General features: G+C 40.4%; 1 protein-coding gene across 12 annotated transcripts in view; it reads left to right on the forward strand.

The window, feature by feature from the left end:
• Positions 1-27125, forward strand: part of CCDC30 (coiled-coil domain containing 30) — a 136970-nt gene that overhangs the window by 51957 nt on the left and 57888 nt on the right. For 8 of the 12 annotated variants that reach the window (XM_027968539.3, XM_042246638.2, XM_042246625.2 and 5 more), the window contains one exon: positions 15808-15977. The exons of the other annotated variants lie outside the window; for them this stretch is intronic. In XM_027968539.3, coding sequence (XP_027824340.1) covers positions 15808-15977 — 170 coding nt within the window. The remainder of the gene's footprint in view (positions 1-15807; positions 15978-27125) is intronic. 12 annotated transcript variants of the gene reach the window in all.

Genomic DNA, 27125 nt, shown 5'->3' on the forward strand with positions numbered 1-27125 from the left:
CTGTCTTGCTGTGCTTTAAAAATTATTTCTGTCTTTGTCTTTTAGTAGTTTGATTCTCCTGTGTCTCAGGGTGGGTCTCTTTGAGTTTATCCCTCTTGCAGCTCACTGAGCTTGTTGGATATTTATATTTAAGTCTTTAATCAAATCATCACTTTCTTTTGTATTTAATGGTGACCATGTTTGTGGCCCATTCCTTGTTCCATCATTCATAAATCAACCTGAAGGAGGCTGCTCTAGGAAGCAACACCAAGATGAACTTAGAATTACAAGAGTTGTCCTTCACAGGGGTGATACCTGTGAAGGATAAAAGGAAGAGGTAGACCTGGGCAGGCAAAACCTTCAGGTCATGATATCGTTCTCACATCTGTTCAAGAAAAGAGAAAAAGAGGGGAAACCGGTTACAAAGAGCCTAAGACACGGCCCTGAGAAGTCTGACCCAGGCCAACAGGGGGCTCTGGTGCAATGGTAACCTGTAGAGGTCCCACACTGGCCAGAATGGCCAGGCTTTATTATTCTCACTATGCTCAGTCAGTCACTGGAGGCCGCCTGGAAGGAACGCGGCATGTTCTTTCTTGAAGTGAGACATGATACCTTGTGGCCCTCTGTCTTGTAGAATTCTTAATAGAGAAGACCCTTGTAGAATCATTGGTTAATCTACCTTCCTCTATGATAGACGTTGTCTAGGACATTCTGGATAAATGAGAATCTATCTTATTTTTTAAAATGTTCCAAAAAGAAGATCATACAGTTTTTCTCCCTAAAGTACTGGAAAAATTTTTCTGTCTAATCTCAATTGTCTAGGCTGTGATAGAAACCAGTTTTCTTTTCCTTGTCATTAAGGCTTGAAATATGTGTGGGTTTCTAAAATAATAAAGCTTTATATTGACTCTCACTGATCCTCTCACCTACTTCATCCCACATAGAGCCAGCTGGGAAGGGACACTGAGGAACACTGTAAGTAAATGCTTCTTTTCTATAAAATAGAAGGTCTCTAAAATTAGAGAAGTTACTTAAGAAATAAGTAGTCAGTTATACTTAAATGATTTTTAAAGTCATTTTCTGAGGAAAGAGGATGTAACTATAAATAGATTTTTGCTTTCAAAGTTCTCTCTTAATCTTTCATGAAGAAAAAAACCTCAAGCTTCCTTGATTATGTTTAGTAGCTGGATAGTGGTGATATTGATAAGTATTAAGTCAAGGGTCTTAGCAGGGGAATGAAGTGAGCTGAGTACTGTAATAGGTACGTAGAGAACAGCAGCACTTTTCCTTGAGCTCATTTCCAGATTTTGACCTAGTGCCATGCTTTCCTTGTCATGGATCTTCAGCTTTCAGACAGGTCTTGGGAAAGGGAAAGTTGCTCAGTTGTGTCTGACTCTTTGCAACCCCATGAACTGTAGCCTGCCAGGTTCCCCTGTCTATGGAATTCTCCAGGCAAGAATACTGGAGCCTTTCCCTTCTCCAGGGGATCTTCTCAGCCCAGGGACTGAACTCAGGTCTCCCACATTATAGGTGGATTCTTTACTGTCTGAGCCAGCAGGGAAGCCCAAGAATACTGGAGTGGGTAGGCTATCCCTTCTCCAGGGGATCTTCCCAACCCAGGAATCAAACTGGGGTCTCCTGCATTGCAGGCAGATTCTTTACCAGCTGAGCTGCCAGGAAAGAAGCCAGGTACTCAGTGTATCATGCAATTATCCTGACCTATGGCTATTGACACAGTGTGGTCCCCTGGAGAAGGGAATGGCAAACCACTTCAGTATTCTTGCCTTGAGAACCCCATGAACAGTATGAAAAGGCAAAATGATAGGATACTGGAAGAGGAACTCCCCAGGTCAGTAGGTGCCCAATATGCTACTGGAAATCAGTGGAGAAATAACTTCCAGAAAGAATGAAGGGATGGAGCCAAAGCAAAAACAATACCCAGCTGTGGATGTGACTGGTGATAGAAGCAAGGTCCGATGCTGTAAAGAGCAATATTGCATAGGAACCTGGAATGCCAGGTCCATGAATCAAGGCAAATTGGAAGTGGTCAAACAGGAGATGGCAAGAGTGAACATCAACATTCTAGGAATCAGCAAACTAAAATGGACTGGAATGGGTGAATTTAACTCAGATGACCATTATGTCTACTACTGCAGGCAGGAATCCCTCAGAAGAAATGGAGTAGCCATCACGGTCAACAAAAGAGTCCGAAATGCAGTACTTGGATGCAATCTCAAAAATGACAGAACGATCTCTGTTCGTTTCAATATCACGGTAATCCAAGTCTATGCCCCAACCAGTAACACTGAAAAAGCTGAAGTTGAACGGTTCTATGAAGACCTACAAGACCTTTTAGAACTAACACCCAAAAAGATGTCCTTTTCATTATAGGGGACTGGAATGCAAAAGTAGGAAGTCAAGAAACACTTGGAGTAACAGGCAAATTTGGCCTTGGAATACGGAATGAAGCAGGGCAAAGACTAATTGAGTTTTGCCAAGAAAATGCACTTGTCATAGCAAACACCCTCTTCCAACAACACAAGAGAAGACTCTACACATGGACATCACCAGATGGTCAACACCCAAATCAGATTGATTATATTCTTTGCAGCCAAAGATGGAGACTCTCTATACAGTCAACAAAAACAAGACAGGGAGCTGACTGTGGCTCAGATCATGAACTTCTTATTGCCAAATTCAGACTTAAATTGAAGAAAGTAGGGAAAACCACTAGACCATTCAGGTATGACCTAAATCAAATCCCTTATGATTAAACAGTGGAAGTGAGAAATAGATTTAAGGGACTAGATCTGACAGATAGAGTGCCTGATGAACTATGGACAAGATTCATGACATTGTATGGGAGACAGGGATCAAGATCATCCCCATGGAAAAGAAATGCAAAAAAGCAAAATGGCTGTCTGAAGAGGCCTTACAAATAGCTGTGAAAGGAAGAGAAGTGAAAAGCCAAGGAGAAAAGGAAAGATATAAGCATCTGAATGCAGAGTTCCAAAGAATAGCAAGAAGAGATAAGAAAACCTTCTTCAGCGATCAATGCAAAGAAATAGAGGAAAACAACAGAATGGGAAAGACTAGAGATCTCTTCAACAAAATTAGAGACACCAAGGGAACATTTCATGCAAAGATGGGCTTGATAAAGGACAGAAATGGTATGGACCTAACAGAAGCAGAAGATATTAAGAAGAGGTGGCAAGAATACACAGAAGAACTATACAAAAAAGATCTTCACGACCAAGATAATCACAATGGTGTGATCACTCACCTAGAGCCAGACATCCTGGAATGTGAAGTCAAGTGGGCCTTAGAAAGCATCACTATGAACAAAGCTAATGGAGGTGATGGAATTCCAGTTGAGCTATTTCAAATCCTGAAAGATGATGCTGTGAAAGTGCTGCACTCAATATGCCAGCAAATTTGGAAAACTCAGCAGTGGCCACAGGACTGGAAAAGGCCAGTTTTCATTCCCATCCCAAAGAAAGGCATGGCCAAAGAATGCTCAAACTACTGCACAATTGCACTCATCTCACATGCTAGTAAAGTAATGCTCAAAATTCTCCAAGCCAGGCCTCAGCAATAAGTGAACTATGAACTTCCAGATGTTCAAGCTGGTTTTAGAAAAGGCAGAGGAACCAGAGATCAAATTCCCAACATCCGCTGGATCATGGAAAAAGCAAGAGAGTTCCAGAAAAACATCTATTTCTGCTTTATTGACTATGCCAAAGCCTTTGACTGTGTGGATCACATTAACTGTGGCAAATTCTGAAAGAGATGGGAATACCAGACCACCTGACCTGCCTCTTGAGAAACCTATATGCAGGTCAAGAAGCAACAGTTAGAACTGCACGTGGAACAATGGACTGGTTCTGAAGTGGAAAAGGAGTACATCAAGGTTATATACTGTCACCCTGCTTATTTAACTTATATGCAGAGTACATCATGAGAAATGCTGGACTGGAAGAAGCACAAGCTGGAATCAAGATTGCCAGGAGAAATATCAATACCCTCAGATATGCAGATGACACCACTCTTATGGCAGAAAGGGAAGAGGAGCTAAAAAGCCTCTTGATGAAAGTGGAAGTGGAGAGTGAAAAAGTTGGCTTAAAGCTCAACATTCAGAAAACAAAGATCATGACATCTGGTCCTATCACTTCATGGGAAGTAGATGGGGAAACAGTGGAAACAGTGTCAGACTTTATTTTGGGGGGCTCCCAAATCACTGCAGATGGTGACTGCAGCCATGAAATTAAAAGACACTTACTCCTTGGAAGAAGAGTTATGACCAACCTAGACAGCATATTCAAAAGCAGAGACATTACTTTACCGACTAAGGTCTGTCTAGTCAAGGCTGTGGTTTTTCCTGTGGTCATGTATGGATGTGAGAGTTGGACTGTGAAGAAGGCTGAGCACCGAAGAATTGATGCTTTTGAACTGTGGTGTTGGAGAAGACTCTTGAGAGTCCCTTGGACTGCAAGGAGATCCAACCAGTCCATTCTGAAGGAGATCAGCCCTTGGATTTCTTTGGAAGGACTGATGCTAAAGCTGAAACTCCAGTACTCTGGCCACTTCATGCGAAGAGTTGACTCACTGGAAAAGACTCTGATGCTGGGAGGATTGGGGGCAGGAGGAGAAGGGGATGACAGAGGATGAGATGGCTGGATGGCATCACAGACTCAATGGACGTGAGTCTGAGTAAACTCTGGGAGATGGTGATGGACAGGGAGGCCTGGCGTGCTGCGATTCATGGTGTCGTAAGGAGTCGGACACGACTGAGTGACTAAACTGAACTGAATCCTTATGACAGCCCTCCCCAAGGTAAGTAGGTATGTTCTGTTTCATACTTGAGTAGAGGAACTTGATAATGTAAGAGGCACAACCAGGAACTGATCCAGGTCTGTCTGGCCTTAGAGACCATTTTCTACATCATACCAACTCTCATGAGGATTCATAGAGGGAACATATTATAATGCACGGGGTCTACAGCACACCCAGTACTGAGCATGTCCCTGTCTGGAGGTGATGACCCGGCAGCATTTTATTTTCTGCAGCGCCTGCATCCGCCATCTCCTTTGACTGTGCCCATGAGAGAGGACAGCATGGCACAAGCACGTGCTGGGGGTGGAGGGTGGAGGATAGCAGTCACTCTTGTCATACAGTGCCTGGGAGACACAGTCTGGCTCAGAATGTTAGATGGCTCCCGCCCTTCAGATGACTCGATGCACATGGGTTTAGATGGACTCCGGGAGTTGGTGATGGACAGGGAGGCCTGGCGTGCTGCGATTCATGAGGTCTCAAGGAGTCAGACACACCTCAGCGACTGAACTGAACTGAACTGAACACTTCAGATAGTAGAACACTGCAGGTGGAAGATTCTGAGCTGTTACGCGGTTCTCCGGAGTTGTTGGCAGCTACCCTGTGCCAGTGAGGTGATCCTCTAGAAGTCTGGTCATTCTCTTTGCTTACTGCTGGCTGACAGATGAGGTGGGCTCCCTTCAGTTGCCTAGAGATCGCTATGTCCATTGCTTGTTTCTCACAGGATTGTGGTCCCTTTCCTGTGTTTTTCTGCTTTAAGCTTTGATCATCAGTCTCATGAAATACATAAATCACCTAAATGTATGGCTGTATTTAGTATGCCACAAATTATGGTAAATTTCAAGTATATATCATTTTGAAAAGCTCTCTCTTGGAAGTTATAGCACTTAAGTACATGGCATTGTTGTATAGAGAAACCAAAAGAAATGGGCGGAGCGTTCCTATTTAAGAGTTGAAAACATTTTCTGCACTTGGCCCTCGGTCATCTCAGGTGGTGTATGGGCAGGGCTAAGTAGACTCTTGAGTGTTGAATGCATCAGTATGTCATGTGTGGATGTGCAGAAACATTAATCAGTGCAGATGGCAGCTGATGAACATGAAGAAGCTGACCTGGGGATAAAATATTTTCTTTCCTGTATCCTTGTGCATTTCTGCTAGGAAGTCAACATGATTCTTTAGTAGGTCTTTTGTTCATACCGCTAGGTAGGAGGATATGTAAAAGCTACACTTAGGTTTCAGTATCCATTTTTCCAGTAGCGTTCCCCATTTCTCCCAACTCATCAATGTGGAATTTCTATTAATATTTCTACTTTATTAATATTTAACATGAGAAAGATACATTATTGATAACCAACTTTACTGAACTAATGGATTTTTTTTTAATCTGTAGGTTAAGTTAATATAGTCTTTCAGTAAGTTATGAACCTGGGAATATAAGCAAACTCCAGGATACTTTCCCCCAAATTTGATTAGATAAAAATCAATTATTTCCTTTCTTCAGCCTAGCAAAGGAATATTTTTATCTCTGAATTTAGAAGTTCAAATTGAAGTTTCTGTTGAAACCTAATTCTGAATAGCAGTAATAAGTAATATCAATGTTGGTGTCTCCTGTTTCTAAATTACATCTAAATACTCATAAACCTCCTTTGCATTTAATTCTATTACTGGGCCAATCAGCACTAACAAGGAATAATTAGGGAGTTTGGGAAGGTCACGTACACACTGCTAAACTCAAAATGGATGACCAGCAAGGACCCGTTGTATAGCACATGGAAGTCTGCTCAATGTTATGTGACATCCTGGATGGGAGAAGGGTTAGGGAGAAAATGGATACGCATATATGTATGGCTGAGTCCCTTCACTGTTCACTTGAAACTACCACAACATTGTTAATTGGCTATACCCCCATACAAAATAAAAAGTTTAAAGTTTGACAAAAAATAAAAGTTAAAAAAATAAGGTAAATTATCAACTTGATTAATTCAGAATCATCAGGATTCTGTAGTATGTTTTTCTAATAGCACTTGTTCCCTTTGGTTAAGTTGCCAAACAGAGCAAGGACTGAAATATATCTTAAAGCAACTCTCCAAAGGATCCAAGACCAGATAAAAGATGGAATTGCTGGTAGGGGAGGTTTCAAGGCTATAGCCTCTGGAAGAGGTTCTTAAGAAATGTAGGTTATCTTTTCAGCATTTTTTAAAAATAGCAAATATATGTATATATTTTAGCTGATGGTTTATTTGGATTAAGATTTCCCTCTTGGGACCTGAATTATCAGATAGAAAGAGATGAGAAACCAGTATGAAAGGTCGAGAGACAGTGAAAGTGCAAGATTTGAATGATGTAAGAAATTAAAAGATCATTTTCAGTTACATTTTGTAATACAGATGAGGCAGACTCTAAAAGGATGCTTAAGAATTACTGAAAATAGATGAAGTGTTAGTTGCTCAGTTGTGCCTGAATCTGCAACGCCACGGACTGCAGCCCTGGTGGGCTCCTCTGTCCATGGGATTTTCCAGGCAAGGATACTGGTGTGGCTTGCCATTTCCTTCTCCAGGAGATCTTCCTCACCCAGGGATCAAACCCTGGTCTCCTTCACTGCAGACAGATTCTTTACCGACTGAACTACGAGAGAAGTCCCCAAAATAGGCAAAAAGAGTGGTAAGTTTACATCCTATGATGGTGATCATTGGTTATAGAAAACCTTCCAGGATTAGTCATTCAGGAAGAAGCCCTTTAAAACTGTGTTTAGAATAAACTATTATATTGAAATTGTAAGGATGACTCCTGCTCTTATGGCTATAATGTACATAGGACAGGTATTAGTTCCGTTTTACAGCTGAGAAAAAGAGGCTTAGAGAGAAAAACCCATCTTATGAGCTATGGTACCATGATCTAGTTTTGCCAGGCTCATCTCTCCCCATATGACTTTATAACTGAGTTAGGCAGAAAAGTATTGTCAAAATTTATAAGATACATGATTATTGTATTGAATATATAGAATTAATTATCTAAAATACTTTTTGCAGATATTGAAAATGAGCCAAGAAAAAATTGAAATATTTGAAAGTGAGTTGTCAGAAGAGACAGAAAGAAAAGAGCAGTTGACATCTAATCTTAATACTGAGCAGAGAACTTTGGAAGTTGAAAGTGAGGTATTTTGCCATTTAGGATGTTATTTTCCTCTTTTTGCATTTGCAGTTTAGGGATTTCATATTATTTATTTTTATTTTAAAATAAATTATAGCTATAGAATATTATTTATATTAGGAATAATAGGGTGACTGTTGTTTCTCCAGGCTGAGTTCTAGCACTAGTCAAAAAGAGTCCTTTAAGTATAAGGGATTTGATTATTATGATGGTTGTAGAGTCCCTGACTTGTCTCTTCTTTTAACTGCTGATAATACCATCTTGGAAAGGTCTATCAGGAGACTTACCAGCCTATATTTGGAAGAGAGACTTGGAAGTGAGTTCATGGAAGTCTAGATCATTAATTCAGAGGATGGTGGCAATCAGTTTGCAGGGTGGGTGAGAGCTAGCACAGTGCCCTAAATCTCATGCTGATGACCGATAGGAATTTTCCATGGAATGAGGTAGGACACTGATAGCACTTGCCCTCTTACTGTGGTTTTGGATGGCCACTCCCTACCTTCTCTCCTCAGCAACACTTTCCTCCCTTTCTGATCTCAAGCCTTTGGGAATAGTAACAAGTATTGCATGCTTTGTGCTAAGTTGCTTCAGTCATGTCTGATTTTTTGCTACCCTATGGACTGTAGCTTGCCAGGCTCCTCTGTCCATGGGATTTTCCAGCAAGAATACTGGAATGGATTGCCATGCCCTTCTCCAGGGGATCTTCCCAACTCAGGGATCAAACCTGTTTCTCTGTGTCTCCTGCATTGGCAGGCAGGTTCTTTACCACTAGCACCACCTGGGAAGCACCATAAAGTAAATTTTATGTTATCTGCTCCTTTTATAGGAAGCTACACCACAGCCTGGCTCTCGGGCCCTGTCATCCACCAATCAAATGCTGCATATTCTATGTCATCAATACAGAAATTTAATAAGAATCTACATCTAACTAAAGTGTTTTCTCTCATGAATATGGAAAAAAATCAGAGGATTAGAGGAATCTCTAGTTAAGTCACTGAATATGCATTAAGTAAGGCAGCATAATTTGTCATGAAGAGTGGTGTTTGAAGTCAGTCAGTTTGAATCCCAGCTTTATCACTTCCTGGCTATGTGAATTTAGGCAGATCATTTACATTCTCTGAGCCTCAGTTTCAATAACCCTACCTCATGGGGTTGTCATAAGGTTAAGGGGGAACAATATAGCACCTGATCTATAAAAGTGTAACTGTAAAAGAATACATTTTAAAGCAGGTAATATAATAAATGCAGGAATTGCTGAAGAATTTATCTCTGCACACCTTAAAGTGTATAAAGTGGGGATAAATAGAAGCCTAGTCTTTGAAGCTATCAATGATAGATATTAAGAATGCTAATGGCACGTGACCCTTCATAGCCATGGCTGGTCCAGGACTGCTTCCCGCTGCCTGGGCACCTAGTGCAGAGGTGGGGCCTTAGACTTGGCCTCCTAGAGGCCCTATGGAGCCCAGTTCCCTGATGCCTGTGGAGAAGAGCTCTTTAACAAGACCAATAAACACCACTTCTTACACACCCTGGCCCTGTTTGGGTTGTCCCTGTATAGAAACCCGCTCTGGGCCGGTTGCTGCTAGCTTCTGAAACTACCTAATTCTGAACCAGCTTGTACTGCCAAGCTCTGAGTAGAGACCCCAGTACCCAGACATAGGCCCCCTATGAGAAGGAGCCTTGGGCTCTCTCTTGGGCTCGCTTGCCTTGGCTCTTTGAGCTTCCTCATGTTAAATTTCTGGGTGGCTTTTGGTTTTGTTTTTTTAGCAGGAAGAAGATTAAAAGAGAAAGACAAATTTAGAAAAAGAATGCTTAATTTTTGACTTAAGGAATCTTTTCTTTAACTATAATAGAGAAAGGAATTTGTCTGCCAGAGTATAAATTAAAATATTTAAAGCAAAAAAGTTGTCAGAATCATTTCAAAGATTCCTTTTTAGCAGTAGTATACATTTTCTATGGAAAGCCTTGTTTTGTTCTACTAAATATTATCATTTCTTAATCAGGAACTGAAAAAATCAAAGTCAGAACTTATATGCCTTTATCATGAAATTCAAAGTCTTCCAGGTGCAGCAGAAGACAGAGACCAATTTTTAATAGCATATAACCTGCTACAAAGAGAGAATTCTGAATTAGAAACAAAGGTGAGATTGAATTATTAAGTATTTAGATGTTCTATATATGACATGTCTTTATGAAGATGACATAAAAGGAAACTAATTTTAGTAAGAGATGAGTTGGAAATCGGAGTTTCTTTTATTATTATAGAACAAATTGCCACATGGTGTGGATTATAAGTCAAGCTATATTTCAGGGTAAATATTCAGACTTCAGCCAGGACCTTACTCTTAGGATTAACCTATGAATTTTTTAGTTTAAAGAAGCTTCCCAATGGCTTAGTTTTTAGAGTACATGCTGTGCTGTACTTAGTCGCTCAGTCGTGTCCGTCCCTTTGTGATCCCATGGACTGTAGTCCACCAAGCTTCTCTGTCCGTGGAATTCTCCAGGCAAGAATATTGGAGTGGGTTGCCATGCCCTCCTCCAGGGGATCTTCTAACCCAGGGATCAAACCCAGGTCTCCCGCATTGCAGGCGGATTCTTTACTGTCTGAGCCACCAGGGAAGCCCTAATATTATGTAAAAGCTGAACTTAAAAACAGAACTGTCATATAGCCCAGAAATTCTGCTTCTGGATAAATATGCAAAAGAAAGACTTAGATATTTGTACGTACATGTTGAAAGCAGCATTATTCACAATAGCTAAAATGTGGAAGCAACCTAAGTGTCCATCTGTGAATGAATGATTAAGCAAAACATGGTATATACATATAATGAAATACTGTTCAGCCTTAAAAAGAAGGAAATTCTGCGGTATGCTACAACACGGATGAACCTTGAGGGCATTATTCTAAGTGAAATACGCCAGTCAGAAAAAGACTGATAACTATTTGATTTCACTTATATGAGGTACTTAGAGTAGTAAAAATCATAAAGACAGAAAGTAGAATGGTAGTTGCCAGGATCTTTGGGGAGGTAAGAATTGGAGAGTTGTTGTTTAATAAGTACAGAGTTTGTTTTACAAGATGAAAAGAGTTATGGGGTTGGATGGTGGTAATGGTTATACAACAGTGTGGATATATTTAATACTATTGAACGGTATACTTAAAAATGGTTAAGATGGTAAATTTTATGTTTTATATATTTTATCACAATTTTTAAAAAAGCAAAAACAAACAGGTTTACTAAAATGTCTTCAACTTTAAAAACTTAAAGCATCTTTTCTTGCTTAACATCACTCATTATCAGAGAAATGCAAATCAAAACCACAATGAGGTACCATTTCATGCCAGTCAGAACGGCTGCTATCCAAAAGTCTACAACCAAAAAATGCTGGAAGGGTGTGGAGAAAAGGGAACCCTCTTACACTGTTGGTGGGAATGCAAACTAGTACAGCCACTATGAAGAACAGTGTGGAGATTCCTTAAAAAACTGGAAATAGAACTGCCTTATGACCCAGCAATCCCACTGCTGGGCATACACACCAAGGAAACCAGAATTGAAAGAGACACGTGTACCCCAATGTTCATCGCAGCACTGTTTATAATAGCCAGGACATGGAAGCAACCTGGATGTCCATCAGCAGACGAATGGATAAGAAAGCTGTGGTACATATGCACAATGGAGTGTTACTCAGCCATTAAAAAGAATACATTTGAATCAGTTCTCATGAGGTGGATGAAACTGGAGCCTCTTATACAGAGTGAAGTAAGCCAGAAAGAAAAACACCAATACAGTATACTAATGCATATATATGGAATTTAGAAAGATGGTAACAATAACCCTGTATGCAAGACAGCAAAAGAGACACAGATGTATAGAACAATCTTTTGGACTCTGTGGGAGAGGGCGAGGGTGGGATGATTTGGGAGAATGGCATTGAAACATGTATAATATCATATGTGAAATGAAAAAATAAAACCACCCACCAGCAGTTTAAAAAATAAATAAATAAATTTAGATAAATTTTTTTAAAAAGCATCTTTTCCAATTATACTGAACTTAGAATTAGCAAAATGGTGTAATGTCCCAACTCTAGTAAATTCCCCAAATATAAAAATGGTACTGCCAGATTAGGGTCAGTGCAACACTAAACGGAGAGGTTGCCAGCTATGTAATTTCCAGAGTCCTACTTATTAGGTTATCACCAACTCCTGGTTAAAAATTCCCACCCTCAGTTACTCTCTTATGTTGATTAAAATGGTAGGAAGGACTAAAGGCTTGAACACAATGGTTGAAATATGTTGATTTATATTTTAATGCAACATGTGAGGTAGATGACTAAATCAAGGCCTAATTTATCCTATCTGAAGTTGTTACTCTGAAATCACAGAGTAAGTTGCTGAGGAACTGGGGCACAGATCAAATAATATGTGGCCTAGGGAGAGAAAGGTCCAGCTAGTAGGGTAATATGTTGGCACAGTCTACATCTCAGCTTTGTTTGTGGGACCTTGTCAGCAAGATGCATTTTCATCACAATATACAACTGAAGGATCTTGTCTCTCAAAATCTCATCAGAAAACTTAACATAAAGAATGAAAGGAAATGAGAAGAATATAATATAAAGCCAGAGATCCAGATCACTATCCTGATGATGGGACTTTCTCTCCCTCTCTTTTAAAAAAACTTACTTTGAAATAATTTCAGATTTACAGAAAAGTTGCAAAATAGTATAAAGATTCTCCATATACTTTTACTTCTCCAAATGTTAACATGGTACCATATTCAGTTTTATCAATCTCTCTCACTCTTGCTCTACACACAAACATACATACTTTTTTCCTGAACCCTGGAAGTGAGTTGGAGACCTAATACTCCTTTAACCCCAAATATTTCCATATGTTCGCTAAAAATAGTGACATCTTTTTGTGACAGTAAAAGTATCAAAATCAGGAAATTAATATTAATATAGTACTATAATCTATAGCTCTTATTCAAATTTCTCCAATTGTCCCACTCTATAGCAGAAGACATTTTCTCCCCTAGTCCAAGGTCCAATCCAGGACCATACATTGCATTTAACTGTCATATCTCTAGAGCTCCTTGAATCTGCAACAGTTCCTCATTATTTGTTGTTCATGGTTTTGCTCTCTTTGAAGAGTACAAAGCATTTGTTTTCAAGAATGTCCCTCAATTTGGGTTTTTCTCATGTCTCCTCACAATATAATTTAGATTACATAATTTTGGCAAGAATACTGTAGAAGTGATGCTATATCCTTCTCAGTGCATTGTATGAGAACAAAAAAGGATATCCTTTTGTTATATTTACTTTGGGTAAGGTACTGTCTGTCAGATTTCTCCACTATAAATTTATTACAGTTCCCTTTGCAATTAATAACTCTCTGTGGGGAGGCACTTTGAGACTATGGGTATTCTATTTCCCATCAAACTTTTATTCATTAAAAGTTTCAGTTTTGCAGCTTTGGTTCTTTAATTATTTTCTAGTTTCTCTTTAGAACATAGAGTGCTTTAGACTTAAAGATAGTCTTGCTGCTGCTGCTGCTGAGTTATTTCAGTCGTGTCTGACTCTGTGCGACCCCATAGACGGCAGCCCACCAGGCTCCCCGGTCCCTGGGATTCTCCAGGCAAGAACACTGGTTGGGTTGCCATTTCCTTCTCCAATGCATGAAAGTGAAAAGTGAAAGTGAAGTTGCTCAGTCGTGTCCGACTCTTCAAGACCCCATGGACTGTAGCCTACCAGGCTCCTCCTCCCATGGGATTTTCCAGGCAAGAATACTGGAGTGGATTGTCATTGCCTTCTCCGAGTCTTGCTAAGAGAGACTAAAACTTGTATTTTATGTATTTATTGAAGCCCTTGTTTTATAGGCTGTTGTTTTATTTGGGCCACAGAATTTTAGAGCCAGAAGAGGGTGTATTCACGTAGGCCAGCTTCCTCAGTTTACAGATAGGGACACCAGACTCGGAATAATGAACAAGTACCAAGTTACCTGGTGTTTCTTAGCCTGAGCTCTGCCCTCATTCCTCTAGGGCCTTAAGCAGCAGGTGGAACAATCAACTGAATGCTTTATGGTACTTTGACATGGCTGGTTATGAGACTGAGCTATGTCACCAGGATAAAGTTTCAGAGTTACTCCTGTTCCACAACATCTGTGCCATGAAGGGTCCTGTGGACTTAACTTTCTTCATGATAAAGAGCAAAGCTGACCACTTATAATATCCAATGACTTGGTCATTTGAGAATCCAGACTACCTAGAAAGTGCTTAGTGTCAAGGTCACCTTCCACTTTAGAAACCGTCAGCAGTTCTCACTTTGCTAGAATGTCAAGTCTGTTTGACTTTCTTTACTTCTTAAGAAACTAACATTGACTATTTGTAATGTTTAAATTTTTACAATGACTATAAAAATCAGTGATTTAAATAGCATTTTGGAATCTGTCTTCCTGTTCACAAAAGTTACACAAGTTTGTTAAGAAAATTACTGTCTTTCAGGTCTCTTCATAATCTGATCCCTCCCCTCAGTCTTGTCTTACTTCCTCAGCTCCTCATCTTGTAGCCTCTACTCCAGGAAGACCATCCTCCTCACTTGAGCAAAAATACTCCCTGCTCAGTTACACACTATGCCTTTGACCATATTGATCATGCTTGAAATATGGTATAGTCTCTTCTCCACCTGTCTGTATCTTCCCACCTCTTAAGGCCCAGTGTAAGACCAGATTTCTCCCGTGGAGAGGTTATAATCCATATGAGATTACATATACAGCTTTATGGGATTATAACACATATCACACACTGTGGTTTTTCTTCAGAAAATTGAAAGGGCCAAGAAGATCAAAAAGATTCATTAAAGTAACTTAAACTGATCTTTAGATTGTGTTCTTAGAATCAAACATATTAATAATAACTATAAAAACTTTGCATTTTCAGAGAGGCTCAGAATGGGAGTCAGACAGGTTGTTGTCTCTCTTCATGCAATACTTGAATGGAGATTCATCTTCCATTCTTAGAACTATCCCCCATCCACCCTTTCTGCTGCCTTCTGGAAGCATTCATTCATTTTACGTGAAAATGTGCATTTGAGGAAAGGAATCTGTTTGTCAAAAACCAAAGCAACAAAACCTGAGCAAATATTTTGCCAAACTATACAGTAGAGCAGTGACTCTCAAAGCATCCGCTGGAATCAGAATTGTCTGGGAGACTTATTTGAAGTGCACATTCCCATTTCCTGGCCCATACCACTGACCTGAATCTCAGGAGTGGGGTGGCGATGTGAGACCGCATTTTTTAACTCCTTAGGTGATGCTCTTATTAGCTGAAATCTGAGAATCACTACAATAGTCTGGGAGTCCTTACATGTTCGAGTGTTTCCAAACAAGTAAAATCTGATTGGAAGACTTATGTTCTCTGTCATGTATAGCTAATATCATTTCTAATGTCTTCTTGCAACAGTATATTATTGCTTTTGAATAAATGAAGTACACTCTAAACTTGAGAACAGAAATTTGTGATAATAATGCAAAAGCTCTAATAGGGTAACACATCTTTTTACTTGTTAAAAGAGCACAACCCTAAACAGCACTCTAGGAAGCTAATCCCAGAGACCCAAAATACCCTCTTTTCTAAAAACCGTGGACTTAATGCACTCCTATGCCTATGGTAAAAATGGGTTAGATTAGGTAACAACTGCAAAGTGTTAAATTGGAATAAGACTTCAATTTGGATGCAGTGTATGTTATTTAAGCTAATAATCATTTAAGCATGTAATGAAATCAACATACTTTTTTATAGTCACATATAAGAGTATGCAAAATAGAATATTTGTCTTTTTACTTAACAGGTCTTGAAGCTTTCACAAGAATTTGAGCAATCAAATCATTTTACTATAGGGAAAAAAACTGCAGCTGCTAATTTAATTACAAATGAAAATACCTGTAAAGATCTTGTGCCTAAAGTACCAATTTTGGGAGTAGATATTCAAAGCCTGAAGGAAGAGAAAGAGGAACTCTGGTAAATGGAGAAAATCTCATATCACTTTAATTATTTGGGGGGTATAATTATATAATTTTGATATTCATTTTCAAACGATGTGCATGGAAAAATCAGTTCAAAAAATTCCCAAAGCTTGGCTTTTGATATATTATTACAATCTTAAACTTTTGTTCCTTCTTTTAAAAATAAATATATGCTTTTTTGGAAAAATCCGGAAGGCATGGAAAAATATAAGGAAATATAGAAAAATGTTAATGTCCTAATTTTTTCTTTCTTGTCTTTTTTCCCATACATGTGCATGTATATGGGGCTTCTCTGGTGGCTCAGACTATAAAGAATCTGTCTGCAATGCAGGAGGCCCAGGTTCAGTCCCTGTGTTGGGAAGATCCCCAGGAGAAGGGAATGGCAACCCACGTGAGAATTCTTGACTGGAGAATTCCATGGATAGAGGAGCCTGGTGGGCTACAGTCCATGGGATTGCCAAAAATCAGACATGACTGAGCGACTGACACTAATACAAATATGTATGTATTTTTTACATAGTTAAGACCATACTTTTCAGAGAGGTTTGTTTTTTGCTATTTTTATTTAACATTATATCTGATAATTGTTTTGAGAATTTTTTTTCACTGTTGTTAATCTTGCCCTGTAACTCTTATGTTTCTACTTTTTCAGCCAATATATCTTTTATTTTTGGTTGCACAGTTCAGTTCAGTCACTCAGTTGTGTCCGACTCTTTGTGACTCCATGGACGGCAGCATGCCAGGTTTCCCTGTCCATCACCAATTCCCGGAGCCTACTCAAACTCATTTCCATCATGTTGGTGATGCCATCCAACCATCTCATCCTCTGTTGTCCCCTTCTCCTCCTGCCTTCAATCTTCATCAGGGTCTTTTCCAATGAGTCAGTTCTTTGCATCAGGTGGCCAGAGTATTGGAATTTCAGCTTCAGCATCAGTTCTTCGAATGAGTATTCAGGACTGATTTCCTTTAAGATTGACTAATTTGGATCTCCTTGCAGTCCAAGGGACTCTCAAGAGTCTTCTCCAATGCCACAGTTCAAAAGCATCAATTCTTGGGTGCTCAGCTTTCTTTATAGTTCAACTCTCACATCCATAACACGACTACTGGAAAAGCCATAGCTTTGACTAGACCAAACCTTTGTTGGTAAAATAACGTCTCTGCTTTTTAATATGCTGTCTAGGTTTGTCATAGCTTTTTTTCCAAGGAGTAAACGTCTTTAAATTTCATGTATGCAGTCACCATCTGCAGTGATTTCGGAGCCCCCAAATACAAAGTCTCTCACTGTTTCCATTGTTTCCCTATGTATTTGCCATGAAGTAATGGGACCGGATGCCATGATCTTAGTTTTCTGAATGTTGAGTTTTAAACCAACTTTTTTACTCTCCTCTTTCACTTTCTTCAAGAGGCTCTTTAGTTCTTCTTTGCTTTCTGCCACATTAATCTGTTTCCCAACCAGGGATGGAACCCAGGCCCCCTGCAGTGGAAGTACAGAGTCTTAACCACTGGACTGCCAGGGAAGTCCCATCAGAAGTATCTTGCACAGAAACTTTTGAGATTTAGACAAATGCATTACTGTGTTTTGGCACAAATGCTATAGATGAAATCAAATTTTGGACAAAAGCCTAGAATTAGATCATCAAAAGGAAAAATAGATGACATTTTAACTTATATATCATACTAAAGGATACCTTATCAGTGAGTTGAGAGAATATGGCCTAGATATAGCCAAATTTGTCTTTATTCTAAAATAGAAGGGACTGTTTTGCCAGTTTCAGGCCCCTGAATTTTATGTCCTCTTAAAAACTTGTTGTAAGTCTATAGTGAGCTCTAAGTCTAAGATTCAAAATCATGAGCCTTAGTTGCAGAAGCAGAATGAGATACCAGGGAGGTGTTGGAGAGCAGATATCATAGTGGTCACAGGAGCAAAGAGCCAAGAAGCCAGATCACAATGTGTAGGTCTGTTGTAGGAGTAAGAAAAAGAAAGTCTAGTTTTGATCACTAAAATAGTGTATTACAAGACTTTTGAGGGATATAGGCTTAGTAATTCTTTTAGATGAATTTGAGAGAAAAGACCAGTTAATCTAGATATTAGCCACAAATGCTGCTGCTGCTGCTAAGTTGCTTCAGTTCAGTTCAGTTCAGTTCAGTCGCTCAGTCGTGTCCAACTCTTTGCGACCCCATGAACCACAGCATGCCAGGCCTCCCTGTCCATCACCAACTCCCGGAGTTCACTCAGATTCACGTCCATCGAGTCAATGAAGCCATCCAGCCATCTCATCCTTGGTCGTCCCCTTCTCCTCCTGCCCCCAATCCCTCCCAGCATCAGAGTCTTTTCCAATGAGTCAACTCTTCTCATGAGGTGGCCAAAGTACTGGAGTTTCAGCTTCAGCATCATTCCCTCCAAAGAAATCCCAGGGCCGATCTCCTTCAGAATGGACTAGTTGGATCTCCTTGCAGTCCAAGGGACTCTCAAGAGTTCTCCAACACCACAGGTCAAAAACATCAATTTTTCGGTGCTCAGCTTTCTTCACAGTCGAACTCTCACATCCATATATGACCACTGGAAAAACCATAGCCTTGACTAGACGGACCTTTGTTGGCAGGGTAATGTCTCTGCTTTTCAATATGCTATCTAGGTTGATCATAACTTTCTTTCCAAGGAGTAAGTGTCTTTTAATTTCATGGCTGCAGTCACCATCTGCAGTGATTTTGGAGCCCAAAAATATAAAGTCTGACACTGTTTCTACTGTTTCCCCATCTATTTCTCAGGAAGTGATGGGACTGGATGCCATGATCTTCGTTTTCAGATTGTTGAGCTTTAAGCCCATTTTTTCACTTTCCTCTTTCACTTTCATCAAGAGGCTTTTTAGTTCCTCTTCACTTTCTGCCATAAGGGTGGTGTCATCTGCATATCTGAGTCGTGTCCAACTCTGCGACCCCATAGATGGCAGCCCATCAGGCTCCTCTGTCCCTGGGATTCTCCAGGCAAGAATACTGGAGTGGCTTGCCATTTCCTTCTCCAATGCATGCATGCATGCTAAGTCACTTCAGTCATGTCCGACTCTGTGCGACCTCATGGACCAGCAGCCTACCAGGCAAGAATACTGGAGTGGGTTGCCATTTCCTTCTCCAGCCTCAGATGAAGAGACGGTAATTTAGAATGAATAAGTAACAGTGGAGATGAAATGACCAATCTGAATGCTTTTCAGAGAGTAATTTGATATCAGTAATCAAAGCTGATGAAAATCCACCCAGCTGATTTGGGATAATCGGCAGAGATACTTGCCATAGGGAACAAGGCTGTGGCCTTAATTTTTTTGGAGGTGGAGAGCCTTGCCATGAAAAAGACACTGGACTTCTCTATAAACAACTTCCACTGCCACTTGTTTCCACAGCTAGGTCGAAACCGCTCGCCATTGCTGGAATGGTAAGAAGTCCACTTATCTGCCGTATGTTTTCTCCTCTCCTCTTCTCATTATGTTTCCCTGTTTGCTTATCTTCCGTGCCCCACTTCACAGCCCCCACTTATCTCAGATCCATTACACAATCACATTCAACAATAAATTGCTAATCTATCATGTGTCAGGTACTGTAGGTAGATGCTGAGGCTACAAAGTAAGACAGACACTCCTCCTATCATTAGAGGAGTTATGGTGCATATTACCTGACGGGGGAATATAAATCATTAAACAAGTCTTGGATGGGAGCACAAAGGATGAGCTCTGGCCTAGTTAATGAACCAGAAAATATTCTTAAAGGGAACTGATAAATTGAGTCCTCAAGTATGAGTAATCAAGGGCAAAGCAAAAAGTTGGGAGAATAATTTTCAGAGAAGATATGACATTTGCAAGAAAAAGCTTGATTTGTTTGAGGAACTGAAAGTGACATCAGTGGTGCTGTAGCGTAGAGTATGTAGAAAGGAAATGAGGAAGGAGATGATGAGAATGAAGAGGAAGTCAGGGATCTGATCTTGAGGGAATATGAATGCCTACCCTAGGGAATTTGGACAATAGGAAACTCCTGCAGGATTTAGTAACATAGCAGAGACACAGATAGATTTGTGCTTTAGAAAAATCACTCTCCCTGCTGTGTGGAAAGTAGATGGTTGGTACCAGAATGAAAGTAGCAAGACCAATTGGGAGGCAGTTACTGAAATGATGTTTATGAGGATAGAGAAAAGTGGATGAAATTGAGAGGAGGCAGAACCAATGAAACTCAGGGATTAATGAGTATAGGAAGTAAGGAAAAAGGTACTCTAGGCAGAAGTTTGAGTATGAGAACAGGTTAAGGACTATTTCATTTTCTGGTTTGATGGAATCATTCACATAATTTTGAGAGAGAAGACAGAAGTTCAGCTTTTGAGACAATGACTTTCGAGTGTCTTTGGAACAACCATGTGTGGATTTGCAACAGATAGTTTGATTGATGGGTTTGGAGGCCTGGGCTGGAGATAAATTTGAGGATCATCAGTAGGTAGACAGTAATACAAGTCATATGATGGATATATTCCCATATGTTGCTTGATAAAAACACTCAAAGGCAGAAACCTAAGGAAAACCTCTCTATATGGACAAAAGGAGTACTTCCAACAGCTGAGGCAAAACAGCTAGAGAAGTAGAAGAAAAGTCAAAACCGTGTGTTTTATAGAAGCCAGATTAAAGAATGTTTCAAGAAAGAAGTAGTCAAGAGTATCAATATGCTACCAATGAGACAAAATAAATGATAAAAAGTGACTGCTAAATTTAGCAACCTGAAGGTGACTGGAGACTTTAATAAGAGTAGGTCCGATGAAGGGCAGAAAACACATTGCTTCCTATATAACATGCCATGGGATGGTGAATGGGAGTGAGTTGAGGAGGGCATATGAGATGAACAGATGGTGACTGTAGATAACACTTTCCAAAAAGCCTGGTTTCAAAAAGCAGAGAATATGGAACCAAGTTAAGAGGAAATTCATGTATGTTTGAATACCGGTGGGGAAGTCTCCAAAAGGCCCTCTTGATGAAAGTGAAAGAGGAGAGTGAAAAAGTGGGCTTAAAGCTCAACATTCTGAAAACGAAGGTCATGGCATCTGGTCCCATCACTTCATGGGAAATAGATGGGGAAACAGTGGAAACAGTGTCAGACTTTTTATTTTTGGGCTCCAAAATCACTGCAGATGGTGACTGCAGCCATGAAATTAAAAGACACTTACTCCTTGGAAGGAAAGTTATGACCAACCTAGATAGCATATTCAAAAGCAGAGACATTACTTTGCCGACTAAGGTCCGTCTAGTCAAGGCTATGGTTTTTCCAGTGGTCATGTATGGATGTGAGAGTTGGACTGTGAAGAAAGCTGAGCACCAAAGAATTGATGTTTTTGACCTGTGGTGTTGGAGAAGACTCTTGAGAGTCCCTTGGACTGCAAGGAGATCCAACTAGTCCATTCTGAAGGAGATCGGCCTTGGGATTTCTTTGGAGGGAATGATGCTGAAGCTGAAACTCCAGTACTTTGGCCACCTCATGCGAAGAGTTGACTCACTGGAAAAGACCCTGATGCTGGGAGGGATTGGGGGCAGGAGGAGAAGGGGACGACAGAGGATGAGATGGCTGGATGGCATCACTGACTCGATGGACGTGAGTCTGAGTGAACTCCGGGAGTTGGTGATGGACAGGGAGGCCTGGCGTGCTGCGATTCATGGGGTTGCAAAGAGTCGGACGTGACTGAGCGACTGAACTGAACCGAAGGACTCAGAAAATGGCTGGCATTAGTCAGGAGATCAGCCTTGTCCACTGTAACAGGAGGAAGAAAGGGAGGAGGAACAGAGATCCAAATGTTTTTGGTTTGTTTTTTTTTTTTGGCTGTGTTGGGTTTTGGTGTCACGCGCAGCTTTGCCATGACTTCTCTTGTTGCAGAGCACTGGCTCTTCAGTGGTTCTGGCCCAAGGGCTTAGTTGCCCCAGGGCATCCCAGACCAGGGATCGAACCTGTGTCCCCTGCATTAGCAGACAGATTCTTAACCACTGGACCATCAGAGAAGTCCCAAACGGGTTTATAACTTGAGAAGAAATCAAAGGACTTGTTCAGTTTCTGTGTGCTCTGAAGCAGGAAGCAAGGTTATCTGCTGAAAGAGAGAAAGAGAAGAGCAGCCTTTGCAAGCGAGTGAAAAAAGTTGGAAATAATTACTGTGGAAAATGGAAAAGAAAACTGACTGGGGAGAGCAGTTGGTATGGAGAGCCCAATCAAGGCCAGAGGCCCCACATTTATGTTTGTTTACATTTAGTATAGACATGAGAAGATGGTTGAATTTATCCAGGGTTGAGGTTTTGCCACATGAGTGGAGTGGAAGGGCAATGGGGCAAGAGAACTGAATATTTTATTTAGACAGTGATTAAAATAAGGAACTCTATAGACTCTGCATTGAATAAAGAAGCAAAGTAAAGGGAGCTGGGCAAGTGATTTTAGGTACTTGTGATTGCATTGAGTATAAATTATGTAAAAAGGAGAAGCTGGAATCCAGATGTCTAATTTTAGTATTTCAGAAGTGGAGCAGTTATTGATGACACAGCCCATGGTGTCGTTACATAAGTAGTTGGCAAAGTTGGAGAGATGAGACAGTCATTAGAGATAAGCAGACTGAGGAACTGAGATGTCAAGACATTGGTGGGTGATCTCTATGGACCTTGGGATGTTCCAGGATGACGGCAGGACTTGGGGTGAAGAAGATGCCAGAAAGCCATGAACCCAGATCTTCGATTGAAGAGAAGTAGGAAGTGTCACAGCACACCTAGCATGGTCCCATGTACATAGAAGCGGCTCAGTATGCCAAATTGATTGATTCTTATCTCCTCTACTAGATTTTAAGCTCCATTTAAGGTAATGGACTGTGTCTTGTTTTTCTACTGTCCTTCTAGGCTTCCCTGGTGGCTCAGCTGGTAAAGAATCCACCCACAATGCGGGAGACCTGGGTTTAATCCCTGGGTTGGGAAGATCCCCTGGAAAAGGAAAAGGCTACCCACTCCAGTATTCTGGCCTGGAGAATTCCAAGGACTGTATAGTCCATGGGGTCACAGAGTCAGACATGACTGAACGACTTTTACTTTTCACTTTGATTAGGCTTTCGTTCATTTTAACTGTACCCTGTCCTTGTAGGTTATCAAAATTCTTTCACATTTTACTTCATAAAATCCCAGCAATCTTATGAGTAAGTCAAGAAACTAAGACTCTGAGAGATTTTGCCTTACCAAACATTGCACAAATGGTAGGTGGAAGATTTAGGACTAGAACTCATGACTCATACTATTATAGTCTCTTTCTCCCATCTCTATTCTCGTTCAAGGCTGCCATGTATCGGGGCTGCTAGAAAAGGAACAGGATAAGGATGCTGCCTAGGCACCTCCTACCAGGTGAAGAGCGAAGCCAATTACAAAATTATAGAATGGTGTAAAAGGAACAGGGGGTTGGTTTCAGTCAGAACTCAGCAAATAAATATTAAGAGCTGTGTTAGAGGGGGGGAGACATTTGAGAGGCGTGGTGGGTTTTCTCGTCCCTAAGCTGTGGGTGTACTGACTGCAGGTCACGCTCTCAGTTCCATGTCATTTTTGACTGGTGGTCTACTTTTACACATGCAACTTTTACATTATTATTATCATCATATAAAAAATAATACAACATACGTAGTAGTGTTTGGATAAAGTTTTTTGCTTGTTTGTTTTTTAATTTTGTTTTCTGGCCACATGGAATGTGGAATCTTGATCTTAGTAACCCAGCCAAGGATTGAACCCCTGCTTACCTGCAGGGGAAGCACAGAGTCAACCACTGAGCCTCCAGGGAAGTTCCTGTATTACTTTTAAAAACCTGTTCAGTTTTCTTTTCATTTCCAAGTCATATTTTCTCGTATACCTTTTAAAAAGATAAAGCCTTTTCTTTTTGGAGAGCATTTATTTTAATGAATCTTTGTCTTAATATATTAAGATTACTTTAAATTAAATTCCCATATTCTTGGGTATTGTAGTTCTCCTTAATTCATATGAATACAGTTCATTTATCCAGACTATTATTAAAGATGTCAAATGGCATTATCCCAAGATTGTCCCTGGGAAAGAACTGCTCATCATTTCCTCCAAGTCAGAGAAGACTCACTGACTGCTGTGCTCTGAATAAGGGTTTACAGGCACATCTTACAGACCTACCTAAGAGGAGGACCATCTAAACTTTAAACTATGGAAATATGATGAAGGCAGCTTCTCTTCTCCTGTAACTGCATGGCCACAATGCAATTATAGAAGGAAACCATATTCAGTTCAGTTCAGTTCAGTCGCTAAGTCATGTCCAACTCTTTGTGACTCCATGAATAGCAGCACGCCAGGTCTCCCTGTCCATCACCAACTCCCAGAGTCCACCCAAACCCACATCCATTGAGTTGGTGATGCTATCCAGCCATCTCATCCTCTGTCGTCCCCTTCTCCTCCTGCCCCCAATCCCTCCCAGCATCAGAGTCTTTTCCAATGAATCAACTCTTCGCATGAGGTAGCCAAAGGAGGTCTGGCTAAATTTACTCTTTATTATTCATCCCTCTAAATATGACAAATCAAGCACCTTCATAAATAATAAATGTCCAGTTTATAGATTTTTCATTTTTTAAACTAAACTTTTGAGACAATTGTGTATCCACACGCAGTTGTGAAAACTAATAGCAATCCCCATTTATGCTTTACCAGTTTCCCCCAATGGTAACCTCTTGCAAAACTGTGGCACAGTATCATAATCTGGATATTGGCATTGATACAGTCAAGATACAGAGCATTTCCATCACTCCAAGGACACCTCATGTTGTCCTTTTATGGCCACCCCAACTTCCCTCCTATTCAACCCCTTCCTTAACTCCTGGCCCTGTTCTGTTCTGACTAGTCTATTCTCCATTTCTGTAAGTTTTTCTTTTCAAGGATGTTATATAAATGTAACTATATAATAAGTAGTATTTTAGGGTTGACTTTTTTCACTCAACATAATTCTCTAGAGATTCATCTAGGTTATTGCACATATCAATAGTTGGATACCTCTCATTGCTGAGTAGTATATCCTTGGTATGGCTATACTACAGATTTTTTTTTTTAAAGCATTCATCCATTGAAGGACACCTGGGTTATTGCCAGTTCTGGCTATTATGAATAAAGCTGCTATAAATATTCAAGTTTTAAGGGAACATATTATTTTTTCCTCTGGGATAAATCCCCAGCAATGCAATTTTGGGTAACCAGGTACTCACATATTTAGTTTTAATTCAGTCCAATTAAGTTCAGTTCAGTCACTCAGTCGTGTCCGACTCTTTGCGACCCCATGAATCACAGCATGCCAGGCCTCCCTGTTCATCACCATCTCCCGGAGTTCACTCAGACTCATGTCCATCGAGTCTGTGATGTCATCCAGCCATCTCATTCTCGGTCATCCCCTTCTCCTCCTGCCCCCAATCCCTCCCAGCATCAGAGTCTTTTCCAATGAGTCAACTCTTCTCATGAGGTGACCAAAGGACTGGAGTTTCAGCTTTAGCATCATTCTTCCAAAGAAATACCAGGGCTGATCTCCTTTAGAATGGACTGGTTGGATCTCCTTGTCGTCCAAGGGACTCTCAAGAGTCTTCTCCAACACCACAGTTCAAAAGCATCAATTCTTCGGCGCTCAGCCTTCTTCACAGTCCAACTCTCACATCTATACATGACCACTGGAAAAACCATAGCCTTGACTAGATGGACCTTTGTTGGCAAAGTAATGTCTCTGCTTTTGAATATGCTATCTAGGTTGATCATAACTTTTCTTCCAAGGAGTAAGCGTCTTTTAATTTCATGGCTGCAATCACCATCTGCAGTGATTTTGGAGCCCCCCAAAATAAAGTCTGACACTGTTTCCACTGTTTCCCCATCTATGTCCCATGGAGTGATGGGACCGGATGCCATGATCTTCATTTTCTGAATGTTGCCCTTTAAGCCAACTTTTTCACTCTCCTCTTTTACTTTCATCAAGAGGCTTTTTAGTTCCTCTTCCCTTTCTGCCATAAGGGTGGTGTCATCTGCATATCTGAGGTTATTGATATTTCTCCTGGGAATCTTGATTCCAGCTTGTGTTTCTTCCAGTCCAGTGTTTCTCATGATGTACTCTGCATATAAGTTAAATAAGCAGGGTGACAATATACATCCTTGATGTACTCCTTTTCCTATTTGGAACCAGTCTGTTGTTCCATGTGCAGTTCTAACTGTTGCTTCCTGGCCTGCATACAGATTTCTCAAGAGGCAGGTTAGGTGGTCTGGTATTCCCATCTCTTTCAGAATTTTCCACAGTTGATTGTGATCCACACAGTCAAAGGCTTTGGCATAGCCAATAAAGCAGAAATAGATGTTTTTCTGGAACTCTCTTGCTTTTCCAATGATCCAGCGGATGTTGGCAATTTGATCTCTGGTTCCTCTGCCTTTTTGAAAACCAGCTTGAACATCTGGAAGTTCACAGTTCACGTATTGCTGAAGCCTAGCTTGGAGAATTTTGAGCATTACTTTACTAGCGTGTGAGATGAGTGCCATTGTGTGGTAGTTTGAACATTCTTTGGCATTGCCTTTCTTTGGGATTGGAATGAAAACTGACCTTTTCCAGTCCTGTGGCCACTGCTGAGTTTTCCAAATTTGCTGGCATATTGAGTGCAGCACTTTCACAGCATCATCTTTCAGGATGCTCAACTGGAATTCCATCACCTCCACTAGCTTTGTTCATAGTGATGCTTTCTAAGGCCCACTTGACTTCACATTCCAAGATGTCTGGCTCTAGATGAGTGATCACACCATCGTGATTATCCGGGTTGTGAAGATCCTTTTGTACAGTTCTTCTGTGTATTCTTGCCATCTCTTCTTAATATCTTCTGCTTCTGTTAGGTCCATACCATTTCTGTCCTTTATCGAGCCCATCTTTGCATGAAATGTTCCCTTGATATCTCTAATTTTCTTGAAGAGATCTCTAGTCTTTCCCATTCTATTGTTTTCCTCTATTTCTTTGCATTGATCGCTGAAGAAGGTTTTCTTATCTCTTCTTGCTATTCTTTGGAACTCTGCATTCAGATGCTTATATCTTTCCTTTTCTCCTTGGCTTTTCGCTTCTCTTCTTTTCACAGCTATTTGTAAGG

This window comes from Ovis aries, chromosome 1 (assembly GCF_016772045.2).
Source record: "Ovis aries strain OAR_USU_Benz2616 breed Rambouillet chromosome 1, ARS-UI_Ramb_v3.0, whole genome shotgun sequence".
Lineage (NCBI taxonomy): Eukaryota > Metazoa > Chordata > Mammalia > Artiodactyla > Bovidae > Ovis > Ovis aries.